This window comes from Apis dorsata, unplaced genomic scaffold, assembly GCF_000469605.1.
Source record: "Apis dorsata unplaced genomic scaffold, Apis dorsata 1.3 scaffold_51, whole genome shotgun sequence".
Classification (NCBI taxonomy): Eukaryota; Metazoa; Arthropoda; class Insecta; order Hymenoptera; family Apidae; genus Apis; species Apis dorsata.
Window position 1 is genome coordinate 13,291 of NW_006263352.1, and position 11,774 is coordinate 25,064.

General features: G+C 38.5%; 1 protein-coding gene and 1 long non-coding RNA gene across 2 annotated transcripts in view; one reads left to right on the top strand and one right to left on the bottom strand.

Moving 5' to 3' along the window:
- Nucleotides 1-734: 734 nt before the first annotated feature.
- Nucleotides 735-11,774, bottom strand: part of LOC102674905 (microphthalmia-associated transcription factor) — a 12,353-nt gene continuing 1,313 nt past the window's right edge. Inside the window, 6 exon segments of the mRNA XM_031514933.1 lie at nucleotides 735-1,292; nucleotides 2,103-2,382; nucleotides 3,254-3,329; nucleotides 3,583-3,772; nucleotides 9,304-9,657; nucleotides 10,090-10,297. Coding sequence (XP_031370793.1) covers nucleotides 1,053-1,292; nucleotides 2,103-2,382; nucleotides 3,254-3,329; nucleotides 3,583-3,772; nucleotides 9,304-9,657; nucleotides 10,090-10,297 — 1,348 coding nt within the window. The 3' untranslated portion in view covers nucleotides 735-1,052.
- The window catches only part of LOC116186747, a 17,684-nt gene continuing 10,567 nt past the window's right edge, over nucleotides 4,658-11,774 (top strand). The window contains exons 1-2 of the long non-coding RNA XR_004151751.1: nucleotides 4,658-5,415; nucleotides 5,535-5,539. This is a non-coding gene — a long non-coding RNA (uncharacterized LOC116186747). The remainder of the gene's footprint in view (nucleotides 5,416-5,534; nucleotides 5,540-11,774) is intronic.

Below are 11,774 nucleotides of genomic sequence, written 5' to 3' on the forward strand. Positions count from 1 at the left end.
TATGTACATTTGACCATTTTTCGCAAAATCCCTACTTTCTATATATCGTCTGCACCATTTGTTTTCAAAATTTCGTTTCGAATCGATTGTTGCTTAAAATTATTCGATCATTTTTCTTAGATCTAGATATAGTAAATTTTAATTGGCACATATTCACCATTATGAATAGATATATGTATATGTATGTCTTTTCACATCGGAAGTTTTTGTATAAAAATATCATTGAAATTATCCGCTCGAATCAAACGTCATAGGATCAAATTATTATTCGGTTCGAATTATTATTATCATTTATCGAGATGAACCGACGTTTGAAACGATGTTCGCATCTTTGTATCTTCGCGAGAAGAGATGGAAAGAGAGAAAGAAAGAGAGAGAGAGAGAGAGAGAAGAAAAAAAAGTAACGAAACAAAGACGTGAAAAGAATTTTAAATAAATGGTTGAAATACGCTCGATCGATGATACGAAGCAAGATGAGCGAATGAAAAGAATCTCGCGAGATCGAAACATCCAAAATATCGTAATTTCGGACGAGTGAACGCGATATGCAATTTCAAAAATATTTTAAGATTTTTTTGTTTGTTCGTTCGTTGGACGACTCGCGACCTGCGCGAGTTTTATTCCCACAACAAATGCGTTGCGCGCGCACTTTATTCGACGTTCCCATGGTAACGGGAACGGTGTAATCGCGAACTAACGATAAAAGTTAAAAGACGCGCGGCGAGTCGGTGAGGTTTCGAGAGAAGAACGACCCTATCGTACAAATATTGTATGCACCAGTATCGTTCTAGTATTCGTGTAAAACGTATAGTTCGTAATACGTATGCAAGTATGAGGGGGTAACGGCCAGCCGTTGAAGAAAGATAACGATAAAAGAAGAACATAACGCTTGTGTGATGATCGCAACGCGACGCAACCAACTTATTTGCCTCTCTCTTTCGACCGCATCGTCGCTACGTATCATTCGCATCACTCTCGTTGCTAGCTCGTTCCGATAAATAATATTGGAATACGATTCGAATTCCATTCGATTTGATTCCGTTTGAATCGTATTACGCGACGATATCCATGTCGGAGGAAGAATTGGGCGTGGTCGGTGCCAAACTACCGAGAGTGTCCTCGTCCGGCAGCCCATGTTGACAACCAGTTTGCGTCGGACTCAACGGCGGCAGATGAGGCGAGGAGAGCATAGGATCGCCGCTATGAATCGGCCCATTCCCGTCGTCCTCCATCAGATCTTCCAGTTGAGACATGCTCAAACTCGTTGCTTCTTCGGTAACCAATTCTGGAATCTGTTCGAATACGAATATAAATATATACAGATATAGATATCGTGTTACATCGTTACACACGATCGTCGACTATAATCTATCTACTTTTCGAGACACGTGTGGAAAACTAAAAAAAATCTATTCTAGATGGGATAGATCGAGGAATACGATATCTATTCGCGATATTGAAAAGGAGATCGTAATAATACGGAAATACGATTCAAATTTTCTCGTTATCTATGCGGAACGATCTTTCCTCGTCGCGGTAGAAGGTGGAAGAGGTGGAAGGAAGAAGAAAGAAAAAAAGAAAAACGATAAATGACGATAAATACGATTGGGAAAATAAACGGGAACAATAAGTGGTTGGAAATAGTGGGAGTAAGGGAGAAGAAGAGTTGTCGGCGATATCGAGTATAAAATTGTCTATTTATGCGTTGTAAGGTTGGAAAGAGAGGAGGAGAGAGGACAGAACGACGAATAAAGGAACGATATCGTAGTAGTTACATAGTAGTAGTCTGGTGATCGGAACAGATGCGAATTACGAAACCAGTCTCGGGAACGAAGCGAGCGTTTATTCGGATCAAGGATCGTGAAACTATACATCGGTGTAGGTATATCGGCGTTGATCGGGATAACCTTGACGAAAAATTCATAGGAATCGTGTAATGTGGTTAGTACACGAGAATACGTACGTTTCGCCGTTATGTAAAAACGGAAGCACGTACGTATATAGCTTGAACCGAGGAGCAGTGTCTCTCTCTCTCTCTCTCTCTCTCGGGGACGAGAGAAAGAGAGAGAGAGAGAAAAAATAAGGAATTAAGGTTGGATTACCTTGCGATGCTCGAGTTTGTTTCGAGCAAAGGCGTTCAACATGCTACCGGAAGTGGAGGCCCAATTGAAATCAGAAACCGGAAGGCCATGCGCTTTTGCTTGCAATTCCAACTCTTGAACTCGTAAAAGGAGTCGGCGATTCTGATGTTCCAATTGCTTGTGCCTGACTTCGTTCTGTTTCATTCTTGTCAACTCGTTTTTCAACAATTTTATGTATTCGACCGAAGACTTGAGTATCGTGCCTTTATTCGGCCTAACGTCTCGAACGATTTCGTAATACCTGAAACAAAGCAACCAAACGATGAATCCGGTGTTGCCGTTTATACGCGCATGCGTAAACATTCGTTCCCCTTTTTTAAGGGGAAGTTTTCTTCCCCTTCGCGCGCCTTAGGCTACGATACGCGCATGCGCAGAACGTTTCAAAATACATCGAACAAAATACAAAATCCTAAGGAGCGCCTAAGAGGAGAGAATCGCCAAATCATAGGGTGCTAATAAATTGAAAACGGGATGTATCTATATATGTATCGACGATATTACGAAACCGATACGTTTCGATTTTTAATTTTCGATTCGAAAAATTATCGATCCCTCGTCTTCGAATAAACTTACCTCGATTCGTGTGAATTTCGTAAGAGAATACGAAAGCAAATACGATATACAATCTTTACTCGAGTCGTAAGATACGCCGGTGGACGAAAAGAAAAACGGGGTCGTATGGGCCGTGTTTGCCGTGTAATTAGACTCGTTTTGTTATCGAGTCGCGACACCGTAACACTGGTCTACTATCGAGTCGTAGATACTCGGCGTCTTTCTTTCGCGCGATACGATTCGTGCAATTATATCGAGAAAAGAGGAGAGAAAATCGTTCATTCATCGTTTTCCTCGTTTTGCAAACGTGTGTTTATATTTGTTTAAAAAAAAAAAAAAAAAAAAAAAAAAAAAAAAAAAAAAAAGAAAAAACATAACGCAATAAAACGCAACGCGTACATTGTAATGGAATAAAAAGAGAGGAGGAAAAGATACGAGAAAGAAAATAATTGTATTCGGAAGATACTCGATATCGTCGCGTTATCGTCGCATTATCGTTGAATGCGTTGCAACGAGACGAAGAAGAGGTAGGAAACGAAAGCACGTAAACGGATACTTACGGATCGTTAGTTTTAGGCAAAAGAGTGCCGAGCTCTTTGATTCTGTCGTTTATGTTGAACCGTCGTCGTCTCTCGACTGAAAATAATAATAATAATAATAATAATACATATCTTCGAATATTTTTATCGTTATTGAATAAATGAAGAGGTATAAAAAATATAACATCGATTGGGAGGAGCTGGTTTCGATGACGGTTCTGTTCTACCCGAATAGCGACGAAATAAATAGAGATGAATAAATTATTACATGGTTTTTCGCATGCTGCTACTAATTGACAGTAACAGGGTAGCGCAGCGACGATATTGACGCAACAGTCGATCTTACTTACTCATATTATGATTATCTTTCTTTTGTCGATCTTTGGCAAGCGCGTGTATCTCCGCCTCCGTAAGTAACAAAGGTTCCGGTTTGATTTGCAACTCGGGAATATTGGTCAGACTTCCTGATTGGCTGTCCTTTAAATTATCACCTAGAGAGTTTGCCTCGAACGACAATATGTCGTCCAAAAGATCCTCCGCCTGTAATCGGACAAAAAAAGAAAATCAGACGTGACTAAAGCGATCGCATGGTCCATCCACGTTTTTTAACGATAAATCGATATCCTATCGAGGATATCGACGAAACAATATTGCTCGTATATACGCGAATAAACGAAAGAAATGAAGCGAGATAATAAAATTATCTCATCGATCATAATCGTAATCGCTTCGATTCTTTTCAATATTAATATTCATTTCTCTTTTATTCGATATATTCGATGTATATATATATTCTATACTCTGCGTCGACTTAACATAAACAAATAACGCTGCTTTCTTCTTATCGAATTTTTATCGATTTCGTTGATTTTTGAAGAAAAGTATTACGAATTAAACGATGATAAAAAACGATGATATTCAGGGGATAATAGAGGAATTATTTTTAAAACGTAGAAAAAAGAAAAGATTAGAAGAAAAAAAGAGGAGAGAAAGTTTCGTTGAAAGATTCGATATAGGGATTGAAAGAAAGAAAGGGGGGGGGGGGGGAAAAGAAAAAGAAAAAGAAAAAGAAAAAAAATGACGAGAATGGGAAACGATGTAAAACGAACGGATTGTGGTGAGATCGCGAGCATCAGCGCTCAACGAACGGCGCTTATGCCTATTCGAGTTGCGTACGTGTGAGTTACGTAAACATTACGTAACAATAATAACGAATAACGTCTGTCCGTGGAAGAGCGTATCGTTGGAGCGTGGCACGTCACAAAGCAACCAAGGTACGAAGTGAAACGGAAAGATTCGGTTTGTAACGGAGAAAGCGGTCGAATAGACGGAGATAAAAAGAAAAGAGAAAAAGGGAGGGGGGGAGAGGAACAAAAAGATTCGATCGATCATCTTTCAACGAAATCGCGTTAAAAGCAAATTATCGACGATAATACATCGTCGGATAATCGAGAAAATGAAATGAAAAGGAATACATTTAATTGGAATCGCGATAATTTATGTTGACGAAGCAATTATCATAACGGAAGTTGTATCGAGTTTTATGTGTCGTTTCGTCATATACCATGTTGTATCTCTACGCTTTGCAGTAGCGCGATAAAATATACATGTATCTGCAATCGATTTCAATTTTATAGGTTTTCGTAGATTTCTTCGAAACGAGAAGATGAATAATTTCGCGAGGTTATGTAAAAAAAAAAAAAATTGCTCGATATTGTGCATCATACGTTCGTAAGAATGTAAAAACGGAAATTAGTCCTTGAAATTAGTTGAGAACGATTAAACGAAACCGAAATGGACGAACGGTAGATTTCACGGTAGATTTGCTTCGATTTTTATACGTATGTTCATTGCGTATCTCTCTCTCTCTCTCTCTCTCTCCGACTTGCTGTTTGTTTCGCTGTCTTTGTTGATATTATGCAAGGTGAGACATCTTTCACAAATATTAACATCGACCGAGAACGAATTCGTGGTATTTAGGTGTTTTTTATCTAGATAAGGTGTTATCTAGACACGAGTGTAATCGCTGCCCCTTATCTTGAAAACCATTTTTAGTCTTTGATCGAGAAAGATTTATACGTTTCTTCGAGCAATCGGAAGTGTTGTCGTTTATCTTGCGTGTTTTCCTCGTGGATACACGATGAACGATAAAAAACAAAGAAAGAAAGAAAGAAAGAAAGAAAGTTTCGTATGGTGAAAAATCGTGGATTCACGTTTCGCGATAACGCGAACGAAATGCCACCGAAATCTACGAAATATCACGACATATGTAACACGAGTTGTAGTACGCGAGAGAATAAAGGAAAGGTAAGGTCGATTCTTCGTCTCGCCTCTCGACGCGATTTTTTTATCAAACTAGAAAACGCGCTTCGATTCTCTCATTTTTGTTAAAACGATAAGGGAAACGATAAATATCCTTTGTTCAAGCCCGTTGTACATCGATATCGTACGCGATCAATTCGTAAATCGAAACGCGGATTTTCTCTCGAATATTGTCTCGAATTTTTGTCGAAACGATTATATATGTATTTTTTGTTCCCACTCAATTCGTTACATTCGTTGAACTGTTCGGTTCGAGATATATACGTGTTACGTGTTGTGAAATGTAACGCTAATAATCGAATAGCGCGATAATGCAATAATGCGATGCAATTAACGGGAACGAAAAACCGCGTGGAAAAAAATGTACGCGAAAAATATATATGAAATGCAGAAGAGAGACAGAGATAGATAGATAGATAGATTGATAGATATAGATAGAGAGAGAGAGAGAGAATCGATAAACGGATACATGTTGGATCACTATCGGAGATGATATTTAAACGAATGGAATAAAACTCACCTTACACCTGCGGGTAATTATATTGAATACTGGCATGTTGTCGTCGCTTGAAAGAAAATCCGATGATGAAAAAGTAAGAAGAACCGTGTGTACTCAGACTGAGAGAGACATGTGCGCGGGTGGGCACGTCTGCTGCATGCATGCACGTGGTTAGGAGCGCGAGTTCGTGGTATGCGAGTATTTTCGATTCGAATACGTGCAAACGTGAAGAAGAATGGCAACGAATGGAAAAAAAATGTTATTATTAATCCTCAACTTCTTCTTTCAAAAAAGCATATTTACGATACGATCGTGCAATCGTTGGAATTATTTCGACAATCGTTGGAACTGTTCTCTCGATGGAAATTATCTCGTCTTAAAATTTAAACAATAGACATCTAGTATCGTCGTTATCGCGATCGTTCATGTCATCGTCATCACCATCATCCTTGTCACCGTTTTCATTGTCACAGCCACTGTCGCCATCTTCGACGTCATCGCAATAGCTTTAGTTCTCGCTGCCCGTTTCGTAATTATCATCGTAAGCGATGCGATTAATCTTCTTTTTTTTCTTTTCCTTCTCTTTTCCCGTTCTCCTTCTTTTTTCAAAAATTCTCATTCACGGAATATCTCGTTAACTTCGTTTCGTCTTCTTCTTTTTCTTCTTCTTCTTCTTCCTCCTCCTCGATGCGATCAAGGTACGTAAAAAATAATCGGAACAGGCGTAAAGGAGGATACGAACGAGAGAGGAGAGAAGACGAGTACGAGTGGATCGAACAGGATAAGAGCGAGGACGAATGGTTAAGCTTACTTTTGATCAATTCTTAATGGTCAAAGGTATGGGATCGTTGGTAGGTGAGGAACAACGTTGAAACGAACGTGAGAGCGAATACGAATAGGAATGTGGAGGAAAAGGCGGAGAACGATCGATCGAGGAACGCGTGCATTTTTGAGCACCGCGTGGCGTCGCGCCGCGCCGTTCCACGTTTCTTGCAACAACCTTGCGTTTTCTCCTCGTATCGCCACTTCGTCGCGACTCGGTTACTTGCGATTAAGCGCACCTCAAGGTTGCGGTTACCCAATATCGTGTCTCACGCCCGAAACGAGGAGAAACGAGGAGGAAGAAAGTAAGAAATAGGGATAATAGGGAAGACAGGAAGAAGAGTGTGGCGAATAAATAATGAAGATAATCGAATATTGGGAAGGAAAATGTGTCACGCGTTAAAAAGAATCCATTGTCCGAAAAACGGTCGGCTTATCGCCTCCAATTTGTGCGAAGCGATAAATTTAAAAATAGTACTCATCGCAATAGTACGCATTACTTTTTCTTGTCGCTTCTAAAAAAAAAAAAATCGAACTGACCGCAAATACGCTTTTTTACCGTGTCAACACGAACAACACGAGTTGTGCGCGCTGATCGTCCGTTCGAAACGGTTGAAATAAATAAATATCGTCGCGGTCGGTGACGGTGTTAAGATCACAGCGAGATCTTTCGGCGGATTCGTCGGATCGCAGTTTTTCCTCTTGTCGTCAAATGTCGTTATCGGGTGTTGCCTCTCGACAAATCCGATGGATGAAAATATTCCGCATTGGATAAGATCCGGCGTGGTTCTCTCTCACCCCCTAGTTGACTGGTTGCGAAAACGAAACGTGAAATTACGTTGCGTCCGAGGCGATAGAAGCGAACGAGAGCAAAGAGAAGACGGGAAATCGTGCCGCGAAACGAACATCGAACCACCAACGACGCTCCACGAAGGTTTGCTCTCGCGCGCGAACCTCCCGAACCTCCACCGTCGATCGGCTCGCTTCGGTACTGCTCGCTACTGCTCGCTACTGCTCGAATGCCCGCCACGCGCCACCGACGCTCTACCATGCCCCACGCCTGTTGCGCTATCGGCTATCGTTAACTTACCGTTTCTATCCGATATCCCCTACTATTCCACTCCACAACTATTGTATCCACTACATAATCATATTGTAGTGTACGCATTTTCGTCTCTGTCGCTCGATTCGAGTCGTTGTATCCCGGATCCCCTTGTCCCATTTCTTCTATCGTTCTTTCCTTCTTTTATTCATTCTCTCTCTCTCTCTCTCTCTCTTACAATTCTTCCGTCTTTCTTTCTTAATCCATCTTAAAAATATTTTTTAGTCGATTCGATGCATCTCTTCCATTCTTCTTCACCATTCGTTTCGCGATATATACATATTCTTTACTCGAATTATTTCGTTGTATTTTGTTGACGAACGAATTTGCGTTGCGTCAAATTTCTCTCATCGTCTCTCAATTCTATTATTTATTCTACACTCGTCGTCTCGGTTGTACGACGCGTCTTAGGTATTGAATCGTGGTAACGGATTTGGTTTCTCCGTTAACCCAGTTGTTTGGTGTGCTCGTGGAATATTGCATGCAACAGATAGCCGAGCGTAGCTAAAAAAATAGCAATGTAAAAAAATTTTAACCGATCAAGCTGATGAAAAGTGTACGAAATTTTATATTTTTCTTTCTTGTTTGAAAATCGATGCGGAAATATAATATACCTATACGTCATAAACGATATTTTAATCGTCAAAAACGAGGACAGTCATATTTTTAAAATATGAAGATAAATCGAAATAAATCGCAGGATTATCGTTATTGTAAATTATTATTATTATGAATACCAACGAATTCTTTTCAACGAGATACGAGAAATTTTTGCACGATAGAAAAATTTATACATCGCGTAGAAGAAGGATTACAAGAATTATCTGTCTATAAAAAAAAAATCTATTCTTCTTATAGAGATACAACATGGTATAACGTCGAAAAAACTACGAAAAAAAACATTATAGGTAAGCGCATACGTATGTATGTTTCTGGCCGACTTTCGATGCCAGACGAATAACAAAGAAAAAGAAAGCGAGCGTACGATCGATTCAACCTTCAGGATGTCAAGTATACTTACGAATATGATCACTTCTATTTCGCATTCAACCTTAACTCTTCAAATTGTGCTATGAGCATCTATTTTTCTTTTTCTATCCTAATGACATACGCGCATACCGTACAGATTATCGATGACTACTCGAACGAATTCTTCGTACTTTCTTTTTATATTTTCCATATATTTTCATCCTGTTTCCTATATACGGAACTCCGAGGTTTTTCCTTTTTCCCCGTTTTCGATTGTTCGAGTGGAATACGTGCTAGCCAGTGTACGTGAAACATATGTAGGAGGAAATTCAAATTGAAGATTAGCAGACAAATTACCTCGGAATTGCTGGTCGCGACACTGGAAAGACCTGGTGACATAGCACCAGTCGTAGGATCTGGACTAGCCGCAACCTGATTACCAAGCGGCAATACCGTTGGACCGTGTGGATACGAAGCCAGATGAGGATGCTGCGGCTTTGGATGATGTACCGTTGGACCCGGTGGTGCGCTCTGTACTATCATCGGTGCGGATGTCGGCACACCTTCCACCGAATTTCTGCCGAGAACGTTTCCATCCCCGGCGCTGATCGTTCCGTTACCGCGAAACGATTCGTGAAGGTATTGCCGCACTTGATTCTTCTGCTTTTGAACGACATGGTAACGCGTCGGATTTTCCAATAATGTCCGTACCTGTAGCGAACAAAAATATTATATAGCTAATTTCATCCGTCCATTCTCTCTTTCTTTACCTTATTTATAACGTGGTCTTTAGATCGGTATTTTTGCGCAAAAAAGAGAAACACCGCTACCACACCGTTTCATACTTTTCAATTTGGATTTTTAAAAATTTATGAACCGTTTATGGCCGACTATTACATTATTATTCTCATCGTTCTCGTATATTATTTGATAAGAAAGTAGAGATCTAAAAAGAAGAGATAAATACGTATAAATAAGTGGATGTATCGTTCGTGTATATTTGTATGTATATGAAAAATATTTATATGAAAGAAACGATAGGATAAAAGTGATAAAGTAAGTGACGATGAAAAAGATGGAGTCAAGTTTGGGATAATGAGAAACGGCAGTAAAAAAAAAGGATGCGAGATAAAATAAACATACTTGTAAGACTTGTGGTGGTACGTCTACGCCGATGGTCGAGAGTGAGGTAGAAGGTACTGGCCTGGGAGGAGCAGCCGTTGGTCTCTGTTGCTGCAAATTCTGACGAAATTCAGCTTCTCGCCTTTCCTGCTCTTGCAGCTGTTCTCGCATCAGCTGAAGTTTCAGTTGTGTACGCGAGGTGGGTGTTGCAGTCTTAAACGTTGGTGGACTGAAAACCATTGAAAATAAATTGATTTTATGCAAAAAAAAACTTTATTTTTCTTTTTCAGATTGGTATATACGATATATTTTAATTATATTCTATCAACGATAGAAAAGATTTGAAATTTCAAAAAACCTGATTCATTTTGCTCAACATTTATTATTTATATATATACATATATTATAAACTAAAGACTGATATACAAAAATATTGTACTTTGCTATATAAAATATGTGAAATTCAAATTTATGAATTTAAAAAAAAAATCTAACTTGTAATTCATTAAAATTCAAATTTATGACTCAAGATGAAAATGAGCATGTAAAATAAGAACATGTGAAGTATTCGTATTCGCGTTCGTGATATTAAATTTTTTTTTAGAGAGAAAACTGTTCGTTTGTATCGTTTACATCGCGATATTCGAGATGTGGATAAATACGTTGTTGTTCAAATTCTAATGAAATGTTTTGTGCAAGAGATAAACGCACAACAAATCGCATGGCGATTTGACAGTTTATCAAGGAGGAGTGGTAGTAACGAGTCGCCTAAAAGGTATTCTCAATTTTGGAGCAAGGCCAAATTATAGCCATAAGAAAACCAAAATAGAGAGATTGTGCAATTTGGATCGAGATTCGATTCTTGTCCTCCGAGTCGCGATCTTTTCTTCCGGATAACACATCGAAAATGTAACGTATTAAACATTCTAGCTGTTCCCTATCTCTCGAAACGATCAAGATCTCGTCCATTTTGTATATTTGTCGCACAACTGTCACAAGTTATATAATCATCTTCGGCGAAAAAATAATCGAGTTACTCTATATTCGTTCGTTCTCTTTTCCTCAAATTCTAAAACGTTCTTACGTTCTTTTTTATCTTTTTAATCGTGTCCATTTCACGATACAAAATATACAAATTCTCAAAGGCAAGGAATATTAACGAATAACGAATATATATAATTGAACGATATTATAACGAAATTTATTACACGTATTTATCGACGTGTGATGTAAAATTATTATATATAAATTTGATTTCGACATCATTGATCTTTTTTTCGAAAAGGAAATAGTTTCGAAAAAAATCTCTTTGTTTTTTTTTCAACAAACAAATCACTTTAAAATAAAAAAAAAAAAATTAAATAAATAGAAAAAAATAAGGAAAATATCGAAATATAAAAAGCGAGGAAATGACGAGAATCGTATATACGATGTATCGCCAGATTCGCGAAATACATTTACGTGTAAGAACCAAGGACGCATTTATATTTAGATGCAATGTTTACGGTCGAGAAGAAGGTAGATATGGCGGTAAACGGAAACGGACACATACTTTAAACTTTCGTTAAAAAAAAAAGAATAATCTCACGAGAAAGATCTCGTTAATTTGCATAAATATTGTATATAGTAAAGTAAAAAACAATATGTATAGCGATGAAAAATGATATATATATAAAGATCGAATGAAAAAAAACGAAAAAAAAAAA